The sequence below is a fragment of the Syngnathus typhle genome, linkage group LG10 (assembly GCF_033458585.1).
Source record: "Syngnathus typhle isolate RoL2023-S1 ecotype Sweden linkage group LG10, RoL_Styp_1.0, whole genome shotgun sequence".
In the NCBI taxonomy this organism is placed as follows: Eukaryota; Metazoa; Chordata; class Actinopteri; order Syngnathiformes; family Syngnathidae; genus Syngnathus; species Syngnathus typhle.
In genome coordinates, this window is record NC_083747.1 from 2,896,901 (window position 1) to 2,921,144 (window position 24,244).

Below are 24,244 nucleotides of genomic sequence, written 5' to 3' on the forward strand. Positions count from 1 at the left end.
TTTACACACACACACAGAAGCTTCTCCCTCTTAATGTATGTGGAGCAAAGTTCCTTTAAGTGACAACTGCACACAGCTGAAGATTTATATCGCTCACTGTATTTGTGTGTTGGAATTCCACGCGACGAGTGTACATGTGTTGCTTTGTCGATTTCCTGCCTCTGCCTTTAAAGGGACAATGGCGGCCTTTATCTTGAACGTTTACAACGCTTGCAGTCGAGTAAACACGACAGCGGGTTTGTTTGTTGCGTGTGTAGTAGTGGAGTAAGAGTGACGACGAGGGAGGGGAGGGGGTGAGTACAATCAGCTGAACAATGAGTTCGACTTGCAAACAGGATGGCTCTGTTTCCTGCCTCCTTGTAGACTACACACACACACATGAGCTGACTGGCATTTTGGGGCCCCCCTATGCAAGAAGCACCTTGTGCAGCTTGCACAAAGTGATGACACACACACAGTTAGCGGACACTAGTCAGCACACGGTGCACCCACGCAGGCCTTCCCAGTATATGCACACCTGTCCCAGCTGCTGTTTTGCACATAAGGAATGTGCTTTCACTCACCCTATAACCCCCCCCCCCACACAGCCCAATTTATTCACACGCTATAAATGTAAGCTATCGTGTGCACGTGGATCTACACTGTTTAATGATTTGCCACTTGAATGAACTTTGCAGAAATGTAGATATTCAAAACTGCTACAAAAGTGTAAAAACAGATAGAAAGAATTACTGGATTTGGATTGATGTATTTTTATTAGCAGACTATGGGTATTAACGGTCATGAATTTAAATACATACAGCATGTTACTTTTTTCCAATTGCAAACCTACCGTATTTTCCGGCCTATAAGGCGCACCGGACTATAAGGCGCACCTTCAATGAATGGCCCATTTTAAAACTTTATCCTTATATAAGGCGCACCGGACTATAAGGCGCACCATTAATGCATCATGTCAGATTTTTAATCCAAATCAAATCATTCTCCATTTTATCTTTTTTATTTCAACTTCAGACGGAAACAAATTACTTTATAATCATAAAATAATGATCCATAGTCTTTTTGAGTTATGATTCATAGTCTTCAGCGGGCCACTTTCATGACACAATGCTTTGGGCCAGTTTAAATTTCGGAATTTGGTCCATGTATAAGGCGCACCGGGCTATAAGGCGCACTGTTGGTTTTTGAGAAAATTTTAGGTTTTTAGGTGCGCCTTATAGGGCGGAAAATACGGTAATTATCATTTTTAAAAAAAAAATACACATTTGCTTTAGTGGTTAAATGAAGAATAGTGATCCGGAAAACATCATAATTGTAGCACTCTAAGGTCCCGTCAAAAAGTGCTTGTTTGTTGACATTCACTATTTAAATGTCAAACAAAAAGCGACCATTTAAATGTCCGCCTTTGATTCATGGCCCGTCTTCCGTTCAATATGCCACATTTGTTTCCCACCTTCACTCACTTCAGCAGCACAATGCCGTGTTGTGTCTGTGTGTGTTGTGTGTGTGTGTGTTGTATCAGGGCTGTTTGAGCTCAGGAAAAGGATTCATGTAACACACACACACATGGGATGAGAACCTCTGGTGTGGCCTTTCCCACCACTGGCCTCTCTGGATCAACACACTCGCACACAAACAAGCTCATTCGCGCCACCGCACTATCAAGCAAGCTTTGTATTATACACACACAGACAAATTCCTTTTACAATTAGGGGATGGGCTCTAGGGGGCGCTGTTGCGACCATTGGAATACCAATAACATCCCCAAGATGCATATTTTAAATTGATGTGACCCATAATGTAATTCTTGATGAGCATAAAGTTGATTAGATTGAAAAAAAAAAAAAAAACACTTGGGCACTTTGTCATTATTTATTGACAAAAAGTCATCATTCATACTTAGGTCCATTTTACACTTTTTAAAAAAAAGCTTTCAAAAATAGCCGATGTAAACAGTCGTCATAGAAACACAATACATAATTACTGCCACTGATATGTTCTGGTAAGAAGGAAAGGCACAAGAGGAAATAGAATTAAAAAAAAAAATTGTTTTCCCGGCAGAAGCAAAGCGGAAACGCTCGACACGTGTCCGCCCTCTTCAAAATAGCAGCCTACAAACAACGCAGTCTTTGGATCGCAGTAAACAAATCAATCCACTTGAATAGATTTCCGCCAAATGGGACCATTTGAAAATTCTGCGGTTTTACTATTTAACTTTTTTTTTTTTCCCAGTCCGTCCAGGATATCCACTAGTAGCCAACGCAAGGCACTTAAAGGGGAGACCTTTAACAAAAGACCTGAATTAAATTTCTTAAGTATTGCAATACACCTTTGGAATATAAATACTTTTACTTACAACTTTGTGGATCATAGACGTCGTCGCCCGCAGTGGCCCTTTCTCATTGTGTAACATGTCCATTGCTGGATATGATCATACCAGCATGGACTTATAGGTGGGGCTGACGTGGGCAAATCTCCAAAACAAATAAAATCTGATGATGCTAGTGAGAATTCCAGGAAGGTTAGGGACCTAGAATGCACACGCAGGAGAATCATATTCGCAAATATTGGAAAATTTTGATTTGCTGTTGATTGGCATAATAAATGAAGGTTCGTAATTGTGTGTGGTACCATGACGTAGTAGTCATCCAGCTGCTGGCCGTAGAAGAACCAGGAAGTGGAAGTGAAGAACGTGGCCACGGTCAGGGGGAAGGACAAGCGCTGTACGTTGCCGCTCTGCACGATGGCTACCTGAATGAGACGCAATCAGACGTGCTTATTTCAACACGAGGAATGGTTTCAACAAAGACGAGGCCCACGAGAAGGTTGTAAACAAGTCGAGCAAGTAGGAACAGGTTGTGGGAGGCGAGCAGGTTCAAAGCAGGACTTCGGAGTAAGTAGACGAGAAGTCAATTCAGCCCGAAAAGTTGGAAAAACAAAAATACCGTCGGCCAATTAATAATTACGGCATTCACTATTTAAATTTATGTTCCTGGTTTAAAAAAAAAAAATCTTTGGAGAATAAATGTTAAATCTTTTTTTGCAGAAAAATTATTATTATTATCAGGTTTCAGAAAAGTAATATGGGAACGACAGTTGTAATTTACAAAAATCAAATCTGATTCGGGATCAAAACATACATATGACACATTTGATGAAAAAAAATAAATATTTTTTTAATTATATAAATATTACCTGAGGTTATTAAACCTTAGTTGTAAATAATGAAATGTTACTTGTTCAATCAGTATCTGTACCTTTAATAAAAGTTTCATAATGGCAACAGTTTGAGCAGCTAACCACTCAAGCGAGGATTTCGAACTAATTAGCGGCTGCCAAATGCCAACGCACTCTTAGGGTAAGAAGTCAACCTGGCGTCTCCAAGGGGATGGGGGCCAAACGGTGAAGGAATAACAGGAAGATGCAGATGAGGAGGAGAAGAATGGGAGGAAAGCCACGGGCTCGTTTCTGACTGTGCGGCAGATGGAGGGAAGGAGACAAACAGGATCAGAGACAAGCACGACAGGAAAGAAGACATGTGATGGGCCCCATGACGACTGACTCTTCGCTTCGACATAAACACGCAGGTGTAGGAGTGTCGGATCAGACGCTAGGGATCAGTATGTTTAAAGTTTTGCTATATTTGAATAAATGACCCAAGTACAAGTTTCTTACCAGGTCTACGAGGGGGGACAGGTACACGCCCACAGTGGCCATGCTGCAGACGAGGCCGAGCTGGTTTAGCACCAGGTCGCCCGGAGCGAGGTATGAAAAGTACAACCCGGCGCTGGTCACCACCGTTGAAATGACAAGTACTTGGAACAGGACATTTTTCTAAAACAAAAAAATGGCCTCAAGCTTCACGTACAAAACACGCAAACATGATGCTATGCTAACCTTTTGTTTTGTGTACTTGAAGTATACAAGGATGTAGATGGACTGCAGAAAAGCGCCGATAAGATTGACGACAATAAGTGTTTGGTCGCGCTTCAGCATCCCATAGTAGAACCATCCGAGGTTACTGTGGAAACCAAAACAATGGAAAGGATGAACAGGGCAAGGCGACAGGAGAAACAATTCATGACAGTCTGCCTTAAAAGCTTTCTTTTATGACTTTTTTCATTTGCTTTGATTAGCAAATGCCTCAAACAATACTTACTTGGCACATGTGGTGAGAAAAGGCAGAAATTGGATGTTGTCGGTGCTCTTGGATTTTTGCATTTTCTTGAGGTCGACCCTGCACACACAAATACAAAGATCAAGACAACGTCAATTATGAAGGGAATTATGCAAACGTTAATCTCGTCAATCTTCATCACTGCAACTGACAGTGCAACAAGTTGACAACGCATTTAATAAAGACATTTCACCTCGCAATGTTCAAAATATTTGGACAAAATGATTACTTGAATAGAAAAGAGCTGAAAGTTTGCCACGCCGCAAAAACAGACGTCTACTTACAGCCCAGTCGAGAACATCCCAAGTGTAAACACGATGCACGCCCATGATAAAAGATGCAGCAAATCCATAAAAAGGATTTTAAAACGGATAACTATATTTGTTATTTAGAGTATAATATTTGCTTTTCGAATATAAAAGAGTCGTGAAAAGCAAAATTACTACACCCCACGTCGGGCTGGATTTCCGTGTTTGCAATCAGTCGCGCTTCGATTGGTTGGTCACCAAATCACGTGGTGCGTGCTCGTCCAATGGTGCGCTAAATCAGATGCACCTGACGTCATCATGATGATAAGTTTTCGCTGATTTAATAAATGAACGATATTTCATTCGTTTTCTATAACTGATCAAATTTCGAAATATATAACTAAAATGACCTTTGTATTAGAAATAAATAATATTTGACCAAATCTGGATTTTGGAATATTTCCTTACATGTTTATCATTGGTTGTTTACCAAATCACGTGGTGCGTCGTCGTCCAATGGTGCGCTAAAACAGATACACCTGACGTCATAATGATGATAAGTTTTCGCTGATTTAATAAATGAACAATATTGATCAAATTTCGAAATATATAACTAAAATAACCTTTCTATTAGAAATAAACAATATTTGACCAAATCTGGACTTTGGAATATTTCCTTACATGTTTACCAATGGGTGCATTTCATAAAATCTAATACAAGAGATAATGATCTTTTTTTTTTTTAAATGCTCCTTTTACAAACGAATTCTAGGTATCAATTGACATTATCAGATTTATTATAGAGCAGCCAATCCAGTCACCCTGACAACAAGTCTGAAGTTTGACCTTTAGCAACAGCCCTTCTTCACATGTCATTTCTTCTCCCTTCCTGTCTTTGCTTCATTTTTGACATTTCATTTGACATTTTACTTTTGTTTGCCCCCTTGGTGGTGTCTTTGTGTTATTGTTCTATTTGACTGTATCACAGACTTCCCCCTTCCTTTTTCATTTTGTCCATACACAAAGACATTTTTCTCTGATAGCCTCCAGTTCACCCATGACCCTAACGTAGAATTGAAAATGGATGAATGATTGACATTATGTGCTCGATGACATCATCATTGCTTTAACGCATATGGGGTTCTTGGTATGTACCAAGCAGGTATGATGTGATGGTGGAAAAGTAAATAAAAGCAATGTTCTGCTTTGGTATGTAAAGTATACATTGCTGGGTTTTACAGAGGATAGCGATTTTTGACAGTTTTCAGCCATTTCTGAGGTTTTTCGACGGCCTGTCTTTCATTCCGACGAGTGGGCACGTCTTGCGTTCTCACCTGCAGAGAGGATGCATGGAGCAGTAAATGAGGCGAAAAAGGGCCTCGAAAAAAAGGGTGCAAGTGAGGAGGCGAGAGTGACACCTTCGCACCCGCTTGCTAGCGGCCACCCCCACCAGCCGTGTTTGGTTTGCAGTCTGTGAAACGGGAGCCAGAGCAAACTGCCGACACACGGGATGAAAGTCGTGGAAAAGCCCGAGGCCGGGAGAAGTTGGGAAAGACCCGTGGGTGGGCTTGGAAGGTATCGTCGGGGGATAGCGTTGCCATTTGCCAAAACGAGATGGGGAAGAAGAAAAAAAACAAAAACAAGACAGGATTTTTATTCCAACACTTTTGTTTATTCCATTAAGTTTTCACATCTTTAAACAATATCTTAATAGTTTTTTCTATGTACAAATGTACATATAAACACGTAGAAAATGACTGTACAGTGTATGTTTTCAAAAAGTCCCTTCAGTTTGAGGCTTGACAAGTCAGGAGGGGGGGGGGGGGGCAAGATCGGGCATCTGCAAGCATGTACCAAGACAAGACTGACTAAACAACATTGCACTTATTTGACCATTTTTAAAATGTTCTCATATTGTTAGTTCATTTTGGATGTTCCAGTAGAGTGGTCCTGCCCAAGAACAGTTTCTTTTCTTCTTAAATTTCCCACATTTTCCTTCACAGTTCAAATTGTGCATGTTCCAAGAACTTTTTTCTCAAGAACACTTAGACCTACTACACTACTGTTATTTTAATGTTGCTCATCACAGCAGTATTTGAAGTTAGTCTCAGGGTGGTACAAATTGGAGAAAGGAATGAAATGACCATTTAAAACATCTAATAAAAACAATTTCCAAATGGTCAGAGTATTGAACCGAATGTGTTTGATGTCGTCCCTGAATGAAAAGTGGTATGCTGACTTGAGGCTTGCGAAGATGAGTGCTACACAATAACGGCACAAAAACAAAACATCCAGAATAATCAGTTGGCGGCTGACGCAGGAACTGGACGTGTACCTACAGAGTGGTATGAAAACATCAATAACAAATTGCTCGGAACGGAAAATGCTGCTTCATGCTCATCATAGTACAAAAAACAAAAAACAAAATGGAGGTCATTTTCTTTGGAGTGATCTACACTCCACATTCACAACACACGCTCACAGCTTTGTCTTTGTATAAAAGCTCTGTATTCGTTGTAAAAAAAAAAAAGTGTCCATGACCCCGGTGACCAGCACTGGGCTGCTTTGCAATGTTTTTTTTTTCTTCTCAGTGTAGCATCGCTGCTAACAAAACGGGAAGGAGCGTCAAGGAGAGCGAGAAGGAGACGGTCCGCGTTCCTGAATTTCCAACGCTCCTCTGGACGTTGGGCTCCATGGCCGTTGGGTCGTCTGGGAACACGAGAGAAACAAGAAGTGAGTGTGTGTGGGGAAAAAAAATAAATAGAATCGACTGTCTTCTGATGGATGCCTCACCTGCTGGGAGACGATTGGACAGGTTGTGAATTCCGCCGGAAGAGACAAACTTGGCTTTCGACGGGTCCGAGATCTTCTCCGTCTCAGCCTTGGACTTCCCCGTCTGACTCTTTCCCGCGCCTTTCTTTCCGGCCACGTCCACTTTGAGCCTCAGGCAATCCTGGCCGTGATGATGGATCGGCTTGGCTGACGGGGGAGCGCACGGGATTATTTTTTCAACCTCCCAAATTGCACATTTTTGAAAACTGAGCAACACTTCTGGTACAAATACTTACAGATGTAATAATAGCTCTCTCCTTGACTGAACTCCTTGCCCAGGGTGAAGGGGGTGAAGCGTTGGAACTTCTCCGAGAACTTCTCGGGGGCGTGGGGGGCGAAGGGTCGCGAGCACTCCCAGCGGAGCTGGTCGAACGAGCGCGGCTTGCACACGTCGTAGTCGTCCTTGTCCACCATGTAGAGCACGTAGCGCTCGGCTGAATGCGGCGGAACCTCGCCGTGGCTGTAGTGCGGGCAGATGATGTCCAGGTAGTCGTTGATGCGGACTTCCACCGTGTAGTCGTCCCACAGGAAGCTGAGGAGGGAGAAGGGAGAGGGGCGCGTTTAATGACGGAGGGCCTCACCAATGTTTGGATTGCAAGCAAGCGCGTTGACACTAATCACGAGGTTTAAAGACGCCGGTCGCAATCCCAACGCGCACCTGCTTAGCATCTGCTGCACGTGTGTTTGTGCAAGTTCGGCTTTGTTATAGAAAGCGCAAATTAGTGTGACAATGTCAAAGTCAGGTCGGACTCGTTTCGGCCTTGGCGCCGTTCCGCTCACACACCTACACTTTGTTTTTAAAAAAAACACACACACACACTTTTTTTTTTCTTTTTAAAACAGTTTCTCTCCACTTTGCTCCTTCAAAGACGGAGACAAAGGGGGCGGGGTCGAGTCAAACTGACGCCCTCCTGCTCTCTTTTCATCTTCATCCTCCCTTTAGGGTTTTACGGCTCTTTTCAAGCCTCGCCGCCGTCTCCACTTTGACGTCGCGAAGGTTGCGTCTCGACAGAGGTTACTGTAGTTAATCCAAGCTAATGAAATTATTCAAACTAAAAATTGAAGGAAAAAAAAAAATTGGGGGGCTTTATTTGAACTCATTCAGTGCCATTGACGGTTATAGACGTCAAAGATATTAACTTGGTTGGCAGTCGAATCAAGAAAAATAATCAAAAAACCAACACCAATAAAGTCGAGGTGTGATTTGAATTCGAATTGAAACATGCTTGTGAACCAAAGCGACAGTGGCTCCCGTGTGGTGTTTGCGCGTCTGTTAGCATCAAAGCGCAGGACGTGGTGCCTCTTTACCCCCTCTTCTCCAAACCGCCTCCTGTTGTTGCGGCTCCTTCTCGGACCCCCTGGCCTAAGCAGACACAGTGGCTCCAATCACGGGCTTTTAACCCCTCCTTCCTGCCTCGGCATGTGTGCATACGTGTGCGTTAGCCGTAACCCGCCAGTCAAAACATGCTTTGTTAGCCGAGCGCAATTCTAAACTTGTTAGGTTGCTCGCTCGCCCCCCCCCCCTCCTCTTTCCTCAAACATTCAAAATATAAACAAGAATGAAATGTTGCCTTGTTGTTTCTTTCTATTATATTTATCTTTGTTGTTTCAAGTTTAAACCTGTGTTGCCCTTTTCTTCGTACTACAACTTTTTTTCAACTAACTAAAGTTTTGTTTTCTAGCTTGGCTAAAGCGGAGCAAATGGATAGTGTTGCCAATTCCATTAACACCATTTATCATTAAGGGGGTGGGGGGGTTGGGGGGGGGAAGAAAAAAAAGTCATCTTTTATTCGGCGCCTCCAATAGCCGAGCTAATTAAAAGCTGTTAAGCGGTCTGGGGCCGATGAGTTGACTAGAAAAGGAGGGGCGGAGAAATGAATCGGGTGTAATTATAGCCTTCCCCTCCCCATAGCGTGCAGGCCTCAAGGCTCCGGGGGCCCCTCCAACCTCGGCACCTTGGCCCCCCCTCCCCGTGGAGCCTTCGCTTTACCATGATTGCGGCGGATGTGTTCAATTTATGAGCGCGCTTTTCTCACAATTAAACTATTTGGCAGTTGTTTTGAAACGTATCCGAATGACGCAACAATCGGAAAAGGTTTATGATGATGTATTGTGAGCATTTGCGGATTCGGCGGTTTTCATTTGTTTTTTAAAACATCGGATGAAATGTTCCCGAGGGCCGCGGCGGGTTTCCCGCCCTTTTACATCTGGCCCATCAAAGCTCTCTCGTCTCTCGCTTGCCACAGGCTGACACTTCTCACGGGGGTGAGAGTCGCGTTAACGTGATACTGAACCTGCATTTTGTGTACGTGTGTGTGTGTCAGGTGTGCGTTTATGTGTGTGTGGGCTGGCGTTGTTGCAAAACCCAATTAGCCCAGGTTTTCCTGCGAGCGATTCTCATGGGAAGGTGCTCTGAAGGCCCACATTAGTCTCATTAAGAGAGAGAGAGAGGAGCAGACTTCAGAAAGGTTGCAGTTAAAAACTACTTTGGTATATTGATTTTATATTATTAATCAAAATAACATACACGTGAGGTTCGGATAATGTTTTTGTTCAATCGGGCTTGGGATTTAAGAGGCGGGACCAAGCCTTGGGCATAACACGTAGCGTTAGCTGATTGTTTACTAGCTAGCCCGTTAGCCAGTGAGTTTCGTCCTCGTGAATAAAAGCGTTTTTTTTAGTTGTTTGTTTGTTTTCTTACTGCTTTTCAATAAAGTGAGTGAAAGCGAACCGGTGACTGAGCCTATTCTTTCAGTCATTTGCGGCGATATGTTTTAAAGAGCGATATGTTAAACTAGCTAACATGGCTATGCTACGTTGGCTCCTGGGTCAGCAGCATTGCGCCAAGTCGGAGCAATGCGTTGAAATAAAGCGCCCGGCGCCAGCATGACAATTGAGGGCAACTCATGCCGCGGGCTCCCGAACACATCTGTTTATTAAGGTCGACTGTTTTGCGGCAGAGCTAGGTCAATTCGCACTAATGAGCTTTTTGCATCACCAGGCAATGTTTGCACGCCAATGGAACATTTGGAGAGCTTGTTTCACCGTTGTCACATTCTGCCGCCACATTTTTCCACATCCCCTCCCTCTCCTTCCTCCGCCCTGTCTCCGTTTCACCCTGACCGTACTACAGTGCTTCCATTTGTCCCCGGAGCACTTGACTGGCTGGTCCGGGGGTCAAACAACTGACATTCTCTTTCACTGGGGAACGCGTGGGTCAGAAGGTCAGAGTTCACGGTTGCTATGCTTCTCGCGCACACACACCGACGGGGGCCCCCCCGAGTCAGCAGCAGCAACAGTACACGTATCTGTTTCGCACGCGCAAAAAAAAAAAAAACCCGCGGTCAGCAACACCGAAACACTAAACAGATGAACCTTCGATGCACTCCCGCCACCGCCATTTTTTTTTTTGCGGTTCAGCTAGTTTAGCGCTAAGGACCCGTGCTCGTATGTGCCCATTTAATACCCTATTAATTCAGTCGGGTGTGTCAGATTTCCACCTCCTTAGGAGCTGTCAGTGGTTCTTCCACTGCTGGATGGACTCGCTTACAGCCTATTGACTTTAATAACACTGTCGCTGATTAACGGATAATTACTCGTTCTGTCACTCAAGTGGCGTTCATTTAGCGATTGCGACAACATGGAGCGGCCCGGCAGAGTTTGCTCGACTAGTTTTGCTGCCAAAATAATTTAGAAAAAAAAAGATGTCCTTGAAGACAATGTATTTTTTTAAAATATTTTTTATATTATTTATTGACTACGAATCATATAAATGTATTGTTGATTTGCTATCAAGCAAATGTCGCCAAATTGTCATCCCGGACTTGTTTGAGTACAATTCTTTCGCCTCATTCTCTTCACTATCTGCTCTTCCCAGTGCTTTTATGTACATTTTGACATTTGGAGAATAAAAAAAATCATTCATTCAAACATCTCCACCCCCCCCCCCCCTCCATCCATCAGTGTCCACTCTCTCCTCCCTTGGCCTAGCCTCGCTTTATTCTCACAAATGAGCCCAACCCCCTCACGTCTTCACCTCGGGGTTGTTCCGTCTCTTAATGCTGACTTAATAAACCAGCGCTCTTGGTCCAGGCTAATTTTTCACCACGCGGTTTCACCCTCTGCCCAGACTACTCCTCCCCTCTGCCCCCTAAATCCTTTCACCCACCCACTTTTCCCCCCCTTTCTCACATTCTGTCAGGCATAAATAGGCTAAATGGGGCATAAATTCAGCAAGATGTTTGGATTAAAAATCCCTGATTTAATTAAGCTAGAAGAAACCACTCAGCGTGGCTAAAAGTGGCCTTCAGGGGGCGATGGTGGGCCACAGGCTGGATTTGCAAAAGTATGTGTGAAATGCAGTGAATGAGCAGAGTACACACATATGACGCATGCCTGCCCACACATACTACAATGTCGAGTCGAGAGGTGCCCTGTCCACCTCCAGTGGAAAAATACCAGGGCCAAAACAGAGAGGGGTCTGTGGAAAAAAAAAAAAAAAAAAGTTGGGGGGGTGAATAGGAGGAGGAAGAAGGAAGTCTGGAGCACCGATAAGGAAGTGAGAGGAAGAGCAGAAAGGAGGAGCGGACAATCACAGAGTCAAGTGATTGATGGGCCAACAAGAACTTCGCCTTGTTATTGATTTCTCTTAATGTATACTCTCCGAAAAAGACGGTGACATATGACTCCATTTCTGTCATTAGCAGCATACTACACTAATGTACTGCACTCCAAGGTATCTATTACGGAGTGAACTTGTTTACTGTTTGGCATTCACTATTACGTGGGGGCCAAGGAACACTGAGGAGCTTCATTTAGACAAAAGCGGTGCTTTGCCACCATATGGTCACATTGGGGCCGAGGAAGCTACATTTGGACAAAATAGTGTTTTGGCCCCAAGGAACTATGTTGAGCTGAGGAGCTTCATTTAGACAAAAGTAGTGCTTTGTCGCTACTTTGTGGCTATTATTAGTCATGTATTTTTTTGCTATCTGCTGCAGGGCTAGGTCAAAAAGCAAACTAGGAGAAGCTTTTCCATTCATCTCCATTTTACCCAGAAAGGGAAACGGACAACGATGTACTGTACTTGCTTTCCAAGTATAATAACTATATCAGAGATTATGCAAGGACTATTACTCGGTGGCTATTTTTACCTCATAGATGGTGGGGAACATAATGTAATGAAACGGGTAAAAAAAAAAACCCGTTACATCATAGGAGCGGATAAAAAAAAAAAATAGCACGGAGCCAAGCCAAGTGAGATGATCGTTTTTGTGTCTATGGGTCAGATGGTCAGATTACAAACCGTCTGTAATCTATGTTAGTGTGCGCTCTCCTTCTGGCGGGATTAAAAGGCCCGGGGAGCAGACAGGCCGGCTATAAAAAAGAAAGATAGGGGGGAGTCAGGAGTGGGGAAAGCTGGCTGGAGGGGCTGTTTTGGTTTGGCCGTCTTCAAGCTCAACTCGTGTCCAGACAGGCCCGCCCGCCGACTGCCTCTGCAATCACGGCCAGACGTCACGCCCGGAGTCCTGACTGACACAACCGACGGGAATACGCGGGTGGGATTTAGGAGTCTCGAGTTTAAAGAGGCAAAAAAAAAAAGTCAGCAAAGTTCTCATAAACGCACAGCTGACGACATGGAAGGCAGCACTGGAATGCCCGCCTGATGCTAATATTAACATTGAAGTCCGCCCGGCCCTCTCTCGCCACCCGAGAGTGCGCGTGTAAGTGTGACACGCGTCTCCGTGACGACGCCCGGATTGATCGGCGCTCCCTATTTGAACGTGACGTGCTCGCAATCACGGCAGCTCCCGCGACTAATCTCCAATCATTCAAAAGTTTCTATTAGGTAATGCCACGATTCCACTCTGGCAATAACAAGAAGAGGCATGTCACATGACGAACAAGACTCGACCTGACTGCGAACAACATGCCTCACCACCTGTCATGGAGAAACACACACACGCACTAAATCATTACTAGTGGACACTTTAACACACACGCGGGCTCGCCTACATGAATGGACAGACTGCTGCCATCTGCTCGGCGTCCTCATCCCAAAGACAAATCGCTGGCTGTACAATCGGGACGGAGAATCAATTAGCATCACTTATCCGCAGTCACGGCGCCGTCAAAGGCTGCTGACGGATTTAGCCAATCCCGCCAACAGGTGACCGATTGATCACAGATTGAGGATTAAGATGGAGAGGATTGTCAACATGAAAGTCGGGGCGAGTTCAATCGATGTGTTGGTGCATGATTTCTACTTCTGTGACATTTAACGACCATTTGAGCAGAGTGGTGGCAAATTTACGGCCTGAGATAGCATTTCAGAGCAATCGTCAATAAAGCCTTTGCGGGAACTGTTACAAAGTCCATTTGAAACTTACCTGAGCCTCCACCCCTTCAGGTGTTGTGTGACTCAGGCAAACCTTCTCAAAACAACTCATGACTTTCCACTAGCCTTCCCTTTTGTCTGTCTTTTGAGGCATATGTCAAAGGTCAATTCCAGCACTGCTAATGTAATATAACGTCTTGCTCTTTTATTGATTATTTTTCCATACTAGACTCAACCCTATTTAAACCTAATAAAAAAAAAATCTGATTTCTTTCTCTGTACACTGCTCGCGCCGAAAGCTCAATAAATCGCACCCCTGCACGTCAAGCCGCATCGATCCTATTGAGTGGTCGGCTGGAATTACATTTCTGCCCCCAGCTAGCCCCACAGCAAAGCGGTGCAATCAGCATTTTGTGCACGAGATGTAGCACTTAGTGACGCTTCTTTTTGCAATATCCATTTAGGGCTATTAAGCAATTGCGCTGAAATATACAGCTTACTAGTGCAGAACCTGTCTGTTGGGGAAAAACTCCGATGTACTTGCGCTTTACATTAAATGAATGCCACTAATGTGCATTTAAAATAAAAATGAAAGAGAGTTATTTGCGACATAAAAGAACACTTAACAGACTTGCAACATCTCTAAAGAACATGAAAGAGCATTTACAACGGACGCACGTTGCAACTTACTTTGGATTGGAGGTGTTCCAGAAGACGCTGTGCCTCTCGGCGCTGGAGAACCAAGCCCCGACGCTCAGAAGCAAAAACAGCACGCACGCCAAATCCATAGTTGAAGCAGCGCTTGTATAACTGACGCGAATCTTGGGAGTTGGTTTCGTCGAAGCAGGTCAGACGCTCGAAAGTGAAACTCAATGACTGTTTACCGGAGCGCGTCTCCCGTTTGTTTTGTCAACTCGTAGCCCCGCCTCTCGGCTACCCAGCCAATCACAGAGAGGCAGTGGTGTACATGCCCCGCCCACCACCAGGAGCAAGTGCAGACGCGCCCTCCAGCTGCTGCTGCAAGAGAGAGAAAGAGAAAAAAAACAAAAACAACCATGAGGAGTTGTACAATTAGAGTGTAGTGAAAAAAAATCAACAAGACGTCAGATGTAAAAATAGTTAAGTGCATCATGCAGGCGGCAAAAAACGATGGAAACGTAAATACGTCAACAAGAAAAGACATGTAATTGCCCCACCCCAAAAAAATGCAAATACACTTGGGGAATCCCTATTACTGTGGAAAATAGATTGTGGGTATGATTTAAAAACAGCTAGCTGCATCATGGTGTCTGTGGAATAGGATGAAAACATAAATACAGCCGGGAAAAATGGCAGTCCCCTACAAAACGTATAAATGCTTTTAGAAAATCACACATTCAATGTAAAAGAAGCATATGCCTGCCAGAAATAGACAATAAAACGTAAAAAAAGTAAAGTCCAAAACCAGTCTGAAACCAAAAGTCCTATTAAGGTGCTGGTACTATCAGCTCTGCTTAAAAAAAAAACATCTCAAACATCCCAACTGCAGCAATAAACACTTTTTTTTTTTACTTTCAAAATATGCAAAACATATTTAATTGCTTGGGATTAAGCAAAAACTGGACTCGGTTCAACAAATAACAGCACGGTTGTGTTTTAATTGAATTAATCCACTGTCCTAAGTGAGCAGTTGGCAATGGGGCCTTCAATTGCAAAAGTCTAGACACCCCGGGTATAGGCAAGAATTCTGCTTTACATTTATTCCCCACCACTGTTGCAATCTGTTCATTTCCCCACTGACTCACAGCATTTGCTTTTTACACATTCCGTTATATCATATAGCGATGTTGTAACACAACTGCCTCGTCTAGCCTCTCCTGACTTACTGACGCACTAATCTACAAAAACACACTGTCAACCCGATGAGAAGTGTATTTAGTTCCAGACTGTAGCCGTCGAGGCGCGCTAGTGCTCTGTTTACATTTTGTCAGGTAGTCAAAAATTATTACTCTTGTTTTTTTTATCAGTCTGATCTCGTGCTCGGCACTCGTCCCCAGACGGTAGAAAACAGGGTCGCAGATGGAGTGGATAAAGCCGTGGTGTAATTGCGGCCCCGGCATGAGAAGACTTCCCTGGGGCGGGGATGGAGCCTGGCCTGGGTCAGCTGGCGGGGGGGGGCATGTATGTTCATGAAGGAGTTTTTCATGTGTATCAGGGTACTGGGAAAGGGGGGTCTGTCCTTAGGCTTGGCTGGGCAAGTACATACACGCTCGCCTACTCTGACACAGGATCCCTCATACACACGGAGTGGTGTGTTAATCACAACCGAGGGAGTTATTACAGTCTGGTGACGGGAAAAAAATGACACAAAATGACGTGTGAGGAAAAATACGGGTACTAGTCAATTAAGGAACTAGAAGAATGCCAACAGACACTTTGTTAGCTGCTAGCTCATTTGTTTGACACAGTCTGGGAAGTGTTTACATAACAATGTTTTTTATTATGCCAGTGAACTGCACTGTATCATACTGAGCGCTACGTGTAGTTTAGCACGCAAAGGCATGTTTGCTAATCTTACCCAATTACGGGAGCAAAATATGAAAAAAAGAGCTTCGAGGATGAAGTCGAGCAAACTCCAGCCACAATAATAAACCGAAATGTAAAAATCGCTCCCAGAAGACCTTCCGTTATCCCATTTGTTGATATTTAGAAAAAACTTTTTTTGCAATAAGAAACTGTTCCAGAGTTGCGTTCCAGTTCTTCTGCACATCGCCGTAAAACCTGAATTAAGTGGACAGGCAATGTTCTAGGTAACATTCTTAAGTGTCACATAAGTATGAAATACAGGAGACTAAAACTTAAAAAGTCGTAAAATACCTCGGAGGACGTCTGAAAGACATTTACTGTATAAATTCTGCGCTTCTTTTCATGACGGCGCTGAGCAGCTCTCATTTTCTCTGTGTTCTGGTCCAATAAAAAAAAAAAAAGGTTGAATTATTATTTTTTTTGATCCATTGAGTGAGATCCCATAATAGAATAAAAGCCAACCAATCCATCTCAACACCAAACTGGCATACCGATTACCTGAGGCATGCGTGAAATGCAAATACAGTTCCAGCAGCTCCAGAACCAGCCAGTGACTCACAGGGTTCAGACGAGCGGCAATTGGATCGCCCGGTTCTCACACACATGGACACACGGCAGGGTCGGAATGGAACACCACACCGCCCGGATCGTTTCGACATTTACCACCCACAAATACACCTCGCCTCTGCTGAGACGGCGGGGATCTCCCTTCACACATGTACGCAGTCATGGATGAGCAATGTTCTGGAGATCCAAAGCCAAAAAGGTTGCTGGGGAACTGAACTGCTCTATAAAAATAAATAAATAAATAAATTAAAAAAAAAACACGCACGCAAAATGTTTTTAAGGATGACAGAAAATCCGACTGGCGTGTGTAAAAGTTTCCGGAACCTGTCTTGTTTTGATTCTCTGGGGATTTGTTTCCAGGCAACGGAGGTGTCGCGGGGATTTCATAATTGCATAACGTACAATTCCATGAAATGAAAGCAAATTGCGTGCGGCTTTTGTACAAAACACCTTTTGCGGTGTGTTTTTATCTCAAAGGTTAACGCCAGGGCAAGAGAGAGTTGTTTTTTTTGGAACAATTTCAAAGGACTTTTGTTTACCAGTCGAGCTTTTGTGATCCACTTTGTCAACATTTGTTTTTCTTCCAACGCGCCACCCGTCAAACCTGCGCCTCCGGAACGCTTTCGGCGATGAGGCAGATAGTCGCTGACCTACGTGAATACCTCGGCGCAGCTCGTGCGTGCACGCTGATGCTTGTCACACGATTTGTGTTGCCGTGTTAGTTCTGCCGAGCAGACACGCAAGCGCACTTCTCGGCACGGTGACGAGAGCCGCGTCCTGTAAATGGGTGACGCAGAAATTTTACCGATGAATCGGATAAGAAGAGTTGGCGTTTACCGATTAGATAAAACTATTTTGTTTTTTGTCAATGATGAAAGATTAAATGAATATTTCAGGAGAAACTTCACAAATATGATTCCTCAAGATGCCCATGTTCTTATCTTACCTTTAGGACATGTGCTTCTGATTGGCTAAGACGGCCTCAAGGTCAGGGGTCACAGCGCTCCCCTGTTGTTTTTGGTATGCCCTTGACAGAAAAAGAAAAACAAAAAGTTTGATGAAGATGGAGAGTTCTTTTAAACGCAACAAGAAAATAAAAAATAAACTCTTTTTTGCCTTGATGAATATTGAGTTAACCAAATAAGGTAGCTTGGCCTTTTTACCTTAGTGATTCAGTTGGGGAAAAGAAAACACAGAGAGAAAAACAAAAACACCAAAATAGATGACTCACACACACACACACACACGAGAGTATCTGACAAGAGAAACGCAAATCGAGGTGGAGTGAACGCTTGAATACATTGCATGGCCAAAGGGCTGTTGGAGCTAAAAATACACGTGGAAAGGCTGAGTGTCACCCCGAAGCTCCACAAAGACAAAAGAGCGTTTGGGACGAAAGCAGGCTGCTGCTTGCATGGATAAATGAAGGATGGGCGGGACCTGGGAGCGTTCTCTAATTTTAGAAAGACGACCTGTTGATGACGTCTCCGACTCCGACGTGTTGCCCTGGTGCCACGGCTGCCGACGTCTTCATCGCCTTCCTCGGGATCACCCGTGAACGACCTTGCACGTCACTAGGAAAAAAAAAAAAAAAAACATATGGAACATCAACATAAGGCCGCAATGAATGTGGGATGAAAGGAGCGTAATCTGCTTCTATTGACTCTCAGCGAGCCACAGATTGCATTTCTTTTGTCCAGCTGATCTTCACCATTACTGCTAGCTTAGTCTTGTTAACACTTGGCATTGTTTCATGTTCGCATGGACAGCTTGTCACCCCGACGCCCTCTGCCTTTATCCCCCCCCCATAGCGGCACACTCTGACAAGCTGCTGCCTCTCTGGCACCACAAAGGCACGCACGTCTTCTGCCCCCCCCGCTCGTAGACATTCATCTCCATACAGGTGGTCCTCTATGCGCACACTGGGAGGCACACTTATGCTAAATTGTGAGAAATAAACAGACGTGGAACAAGGAGGTGCCAAAGTGGAGTAGATAAATCAGCGGCAAATTATTTTGAATGCATTTGTAGGCTTAATGCTGTTCCATTCTAATTAGGTGTGTTTTTATTTTCTGTTTGTGACCGATAATGTCTGAAAGAAAACATTTTTGGGCTAAAATTTACTCGACTGTGGCTACTAAGTATCGGCACTTCCCACCTCTCGAAATAAACATGATTCATGCTTTGAATTTGATACTAAAGTTGTGGCTAAAACAAAGTCACATGTAGATAAAGTTGAGAAGAAAAAAAAAAAAAGGCGTCTGTTCACCCTCGGGGGGTAAATGAGCTACCCCCCCCCCCCGATGGGCTAACAGTGTCTCACTATTCTCACCAAAGGAATCATTAACCCGGCTAGTCAACAGACACACACACTGGAAGGCACAAAAGCCCAAAGAAATTCCCAGTGAAATATTTAACTGCGGCTGTCATTTGTTCTCCTGTCTCTCCTTCTTCTTCCCCTCCTGTCTGTTCTCTCGGCTCATCTGTTGTCTCTGCTGTCGCTCCATCCTTTCCCTCTGTTCACTCCGTGGTCAGAACATACCAAGTACATCTCACACGGTCGACAATTTTTGCCTTTTGGGCTCTATTGTTTTATTCGTTCCCGTGCGGACTTGATTTCTTCGACTTCTTTGTTGAGAATCTCAACCTCGGGCAGTTCATTTGTCAAAGGAAAAAAAAAAAACTCCATTATCTGCCTTCATCCTTCCTTTCCATTGTGCTTTTTATCTTTCTGTGTCCCTCCACACATGCTCCTGGCCTCGGCCTTATATTCATTACATAGCGCTAATGATCCCAGATGGACCGACAAAACCTCGATGGGGGGGGCGGCGTGCGAGGGCGCCTACGCGGTTGTGCGTGGGCCGCTCGTGGATGCCGATATGGCGACTGGATCATGCGTGCATATGTTGCCGATGATATGCATCGCTTACGCCGTCTGCCAGCGACTCTCGCGTGACATCACTGCAGATTTGACAAAGATGTTTGGATTTTTAATAGGAAATGATGATGCACATTGATAATGATAATTGTCTAAATAGTTTTCATTTAATTGCAAATCATCAGCATTCTGTCTGGGTGTGCCACAAGGCTCTGTACTCAGCCCGCTATTAATTAGCACATTTATAGTCAATGTTAAGTGACAACAGTTAAAATATTTACAATACAAGCCAATTTACAGCAATGATAGTATCATTTTTGGAATGTTTCCAATTAGGATATTAGCACAGCGTTCAAGGTCACGGCCAGAAAAATACTTCCCCCGAGTTTGTCGTGGAAGCGTTTGACCACCCCCAACGAATCCCTGGCCCTGACCTCTCCAAGACACCGTTGGAATGAAGTGGAACGCAAACTGGTGTCCAGACATAATCACAAAAACATCAGCACCTGAACTCATAAGTTGCTCTTAGGGTATAACGAATCCCCAAGTTTATTTAAACGTCGCTCAGCTATGTGGTAATTGCATTATGTCAGACTTTAATGCATTAATCCACCAGGGTAACAACCCACAAACACGTGAGCTATGCTAACAGTTTCTATGGATAGACCCAAAGGATCAACACATGGACCAGCCAAGACGTTAAAACCCTCGCTGCTAAATGCGCTAATGGCGTATACGACCACACGCATATACACACACACTTGCTGAGGTTAAAATGTTACAGGTGCAAGGTCAAAGTGCATGAATGTGTGTCATGGATATGCTAGCATTCTCCAAATGCATGCGCACATTACTTGACCCTTTCCCAATATAGTTTAGAACGACCACACTTGCAAATTGAGGGTCAGTGAGGCCTGACCAAAATATTATTACAATTATTTTGTTAGCATTTGTCAGTGCTAGTTGTGTAAGTGGATGTCAGTGCCCATGAAGTAAAACCAAATATCCTTTTGTCTTTCTCTGACATACGCGCTAGTTAAGTGTATTATAGCTAGCTAGCTTGTGAGATAAATGTCACGAATATAGCAAAAGTCAAATAAGCTTGGAGCAATATGTGCACATTATTACATCTTATAATACTTTCTGGCGACTATGATGTATTTTATTGCAATTTTATTGCCATCGTATTAGATAAATATTGATTCGGAACTGCTTTGATCGATATGTGGCACAAGTGCGTCCTATTATACTGTATTGCGTTTTTTGGCTAGTAACGATTTCTAATATGATTGCTGTGCCTTTGCTTTTATTTTCACTTTTGTGTGTGTGTGTTTTGAAATCACAACCTCCTCTTCTTCATTATTTGTCCTCAATCATTGGCAAAGACAATCTTGTTGCATAATTGTACAAATGCTCAATTTCAGTCTCACACTTTGCATGTCAGGCGCAGTACTTGTTCCACTTTACACTCACGCACCAAATGGACAAATAAAATACATGTCTTTTATTGTTCTCATTACTACTAGTTGTCTTTATTACAGACACCAGTTAATCCAAGCAGCCAATTCCACCCACACTCAACCACACACCTACGATTATTATGCCGTCTTACACAAGATTTCCAATACTACCACTGCTTTGAAAAGCAAATCGTGTAAAGATAGACGGAAAAAAATTACCCTTCCGAAAGCATTGTGAGCTAATAATAGAAAGGCAAATATCAGAATTGATCCTTCTGTATACGTATAATATGATCTTCAAATTGATCTTGTGTTATTGTAAGACTGGTTACTATGATGAGACTTTTCTCAATAACATCGTGAGAGGTTGAGCGACCGAACAAAGGCAACTTTAATGGATTTTCTAAACTTGTAATGACTTGCACTGCTATTCTAAAAATGGATTCCCCAACTCATGTCTGGCGCAAAAGTTTTTGTTAACTCATTTCCAAAAGTGGGCCCCAAAAATTGCAGTTCACTATTTGGATGTAAAGCTCATGGAATACCACCAACAAAAATGCTAAAGAGACTAACTCAAACAAAGCTAACAGGCTATCATTGCGCCATTTTGCATTATTTAGCATTTTTGAATAATTTTGTGCAACTGTGATTGCCCACTAAATGACCAAATAGCAAACTAGCTTCGTGCGTATTATTTTTGGGAGGAAATGTCAGCTAGTTAGCATATCACGCTAGCTGCTAAAACCAAGGCTTACCACTCTGTTAGCAGAGCCAAATAATTGATGCAATAAGCATTTTGGGGGTTTATGGTGGAAAAAAACAATTGATAATTGACTCATGTTCAACTTTTCGTATGATTTATTTTTAACTTCTTGGGAAAATATGAGACACAGTTACTAGGGGTTTGAATGTTTTACAGTGCAGATGTACAGTATGTACAACATGTTCGGGTGAGATATTCCAAACCTGATCATCTGAGGGTCATCCCCGCACACTAGGAGGCCAACTTAACTTGAGTGATTTATCGACAGGCATCCACGTGTCCTAAGCAGGCGGAGGCCGTGCATCCAGTCACTTGCTGACAGCAGGTGATGGATGGCCTGTTGGAAGGTCACATTTGGAGTTAAAACAGGCACGGAGAGAAAGTTCAGAGGGTGGTCTCATCTCTCGCTCAAAACTGCTCGCAGATGGCGTCCTCCGGCACAATGGAGCGTTCGCCACTTCAATGTTGATTGAGTATGACACGCACAAAGACCTGCGCAAAAGAGGCTTTGGGGATTGGGAAGGATGTTTTTTTTTTTTTTATTTAAACATCTTTTAGTTAAAAAGAGAGGGAGTTCCCGAACTTCTCATTCAAACAGAATGTTCTCGTGAGGGAGTAAGTTTGCAAGCCGCCATGTGTTGGCCTCGTGCCGTTCACTACGCCCTAAAAAAAAAAATTCCCGGGATCATACCGTCAAAGAATGAGAGGTCGGGAATGACAAATGAAATAAAAATGGGGTGTGTGCGAGATGTTTGGCTGTGATTCCCACCATGTGCGCCAGGCCGTGTCCTGAAACCATTATTCGCTTTTTTCTATTCATATGACGACAAACTTTTTTTTTTAGGGGTGTTTTGCTTGACAACGCCCATACAGTGGAGGCATGTAAACCTACACGACCTTCAGGGTGGTCAGGTTAAAGTCGATACCACTGGAGGACAGGTCATTGGGTTAAACAAAGACTAAGCTAGCGGACACCGCCGCGTTGGGTTACTTTGCTTCTCAAAGAAACTCTTGTCCAATTACAGCCAGTCACATTACTGACAGCAGGTGGGTCGGGGTCCGGCTATAACAAGCTTATGGGAAGCAGCCAAGCATGGCGGCTCATCCGACCATCCAATATTCTGTCATCTAGCCTCGGCAGGAAGGAGTATTAAGATGAACCTTTTAGCACTGATGATTTTATGGTTTGGCGAGTGCTTTCCGCCCCTTCTTCTGGCTGCGTGAGAGGAAATCCGATCATGGGATGTTGAATTTGAAAGTGGCTTGACGTCAGTAGCTTGACGATGGATTCTTTGGTGTTCATTTTGTAACACTTATTTAATGAATAGGCAACAAATGAATACATTTGAATGTGGATGTTTTCGATACATGGCTCGACAAAATGTCAGTTCCAGCCCTAGCAAGATATTACTGTTTATTTCCACTCTGCAGCAAAATAGGATTTTAAAATCATCGAGAAACCTCCAGCGACTTTAGTACTCGCATAATCCACCGCGCAGCACCGATATGGATTTTTAGTGTCAACTTTTCAAATGAATTCCGTCCGCCTCCGCTCAGCCACCTCGCATTTTTGTTAGTATTAAAATTGGAGGAAATAAAATAGAGCCGGCTTGGAAATTTTATTAAAGTAACCTTGGAGGACGGCATGAATGTGAAATTAATCGGTAAACCTCCAGGGTGAAGAAGAGCCCTTGAGTCAAGCAATCTCAGGGTTGTCATATCCCGCCATGTGCTTATGTTTGCCAATAAGCATGCAAATAGGAAACTAAAAGATCCCCCTTCTGAGAAGTTTGCCGTGAATTCTTTTCCAGTGTATCCGAAACTAGATTGGTCAAAGATGTCGACCTTTCTCCGCTGCTGTATTTTCAATATTCTCGAGGCGCACATTTTCACCGCACGCCTTTACTGGCCTCCACGCCAGCGTGACCACACTGGAAATAATTGCCTGGGGATTCAGTCGACGGTTCAAATCCCACATGGGAGGAAAAAAAAAAAAGATTGGACGAGTCGGAACAATAGGTCAGCTCTGACATTTCTAATTACAGAGCGGAGAGAAGCCAGTTAATGCACTGTGCTGTGCTTGGGACTGCTTGCTATAATTACAAGCAGGCTGGCATAGATGGGCCCCAGCTATAGGTGTGATCACCCCCCCCCGGCTCTCATTAGAGGGCACGGGCTAATGAGTGCACCACACACACACGATATCCAGACAGCGCTGTGCTTTTTACTGTGTTCCGGCTTCCTTAATTTCCCACTTGTGCCTTCGGTGACACACAGAGATGCATACAAACCGAGAGAGGTGTGGCGTTAAACATTATGAATGGGACCTGGGAAAGGTCCAATTAAGAGTGTGTGTGTGATTTTAATTATGCCGTATATTTTACAGCGTCCACAGGGGGAAACTGAACGTCTAGGGA

General features: G+C 43.7%; 2 protein-coding genes across 7 annotated transcripts; both read right to left on the bottom strand.

Annotated features, from left to right (window-relative positions):
• Positions 1-1,858: 1,858 nt before the first annotated feature.
• On the bottom strand, positions 1,859-4,671 carry slc50a1 (solute carrier family 50 member 1). 3 transcript variants are annotated; one of them, XR_009715984.1, is made up of 7 exons: positions 4,462-4,671; positions 4,160-4,237; positions 3,898-4,021; positions 3,676-3,834; positions 2,632-2,751; positions 2,357-2,530; positions 1,859-2,283 (listed from the first exon to the last, which is right to left on the bottom strand). XR_009715984.1 is itself a non-coding variant. In XM_061289177.1 (6 exons), exons 1-6 carry the CDS (start codon positions 4,527-4,529, stop codon positions 2,432-2,434), a joined length of 648 nt encoding a protein of 215 aa, XP_061145161.1. In that variant the 5' UTR covers positions 4,530-4,671; the 3' UTR covers positions 1,859-2,431. The 3 variants fall into 3 exon arrangements, 2 of the variants coding, with proteins under 2 accessions (XP_061145161.1, XP_061145162.1); XM_061289177.1 differs by having other exon boundaries at positions 1,859-2,530; XM_061289178.1 differs by lacking the exons at positions 1,859-2,283; positions 2,357-2,530; positions 2,632-2,751 and adding an exon at positions 3,265-3,472.
• Positions 4,672-6,075: 1,404 nt separating this feature from the next.
• efna1b (ephrin-A1b) lies at positions 6,076-22,159 on the bottom strand. 4 transcript variants are annotated; one of them, XM_061288958.1, is made up of 6 exons: positions 22,031-22,159; positions 17,673-18,300; positions 14,285-14,611; positions 7,494-7,789; positions 7,219-7,404; positions 6,076-7,134 (listed from the first exon to the last, which is right to left on the bottom strand). In XM_061288958.1, the coding sequence occupies exons 3-6, from the start codon at positions 14,380-14,382 to the stop codon at positions 7,013-7,015; spliced, it is 702 nt and encodes a 233-aa protein (XP_061144942.1). In that variant the 5' UTR covers positions 14,383-14,611; positions 17,673-18,300; positions 22,031-22,159; the 3' UTR covers positions 6,076-7,012. The 4 variants fall into 4 exon arrangements, with proteins under 4 accessions (XP_061144942.1, XP_061144943.1, XP_061144945.1 ...); XM_061288959.1 differs by lacking the exons at positions 17,673-18,300; positions 22,031-22,159 and adding exons at positions 16,451-16,537; positions 16,658-16,892; XM_061288961.1 differs by lacking the exon at positions 22,031-22,159 and having other exon boundaries at positions 14,285-14,608.
• Positions 22,160-24,244: the final 2,085 nt, after the last annotated feature.

What these genes read in the sequence shown, in the direction of transcription:
- slc50a1 (XM_061289177.1), bottom strand. Translation starts at nt 4,529, where the DNA reads ATGGATTTGCTGCATCTTTTATCATGGGCGTGCATCGTGTTTACACTT. An exon ending in GGGATGTTCTCGACTGGGCT is followed by an intron (nt 4,238 to 4,461) that starts GTAAGTAGACGT and finishes TTGTGTGTGCAG; the next exon opens with GGTCGACCTCAAGAAAATGC. An exon ending in TGTCCCCCCTCGTAGACCTG is followed by an intron (nt 2,752 to 3,675) that starts GTAAGAAACTTG and finishes CGTCTCATTCAG; the next exon opens with GTAGCCATCGTGCAGAGCGG.
- efna1b (XM_061288958.1), bottom strand. Translation starts at nt 14,382, where the DNA reads ATGGATTTGGCGTGCGTGCTGTTTTTGCTTCTGAGCGTCGGGGCTTGG. An exon ending in AGAGAGCTATTATTACATCT is followed by an intron (nt 7,405 to 7,493) that starts GTAAGTATTTGT and finishes CTCCCCCGTCAG; the next exon opens with CCAAGCCGATCCATCATCAC. An exon ending in GTCCAATCGTCTCCCAGCAG is followed by an intron (nt 7,135 to 7,218) that starts GTGAGGCATCCA and finishes TCGTGTTCCCAG; the next exon opens with ACGACCCAACGGCCATGGAG.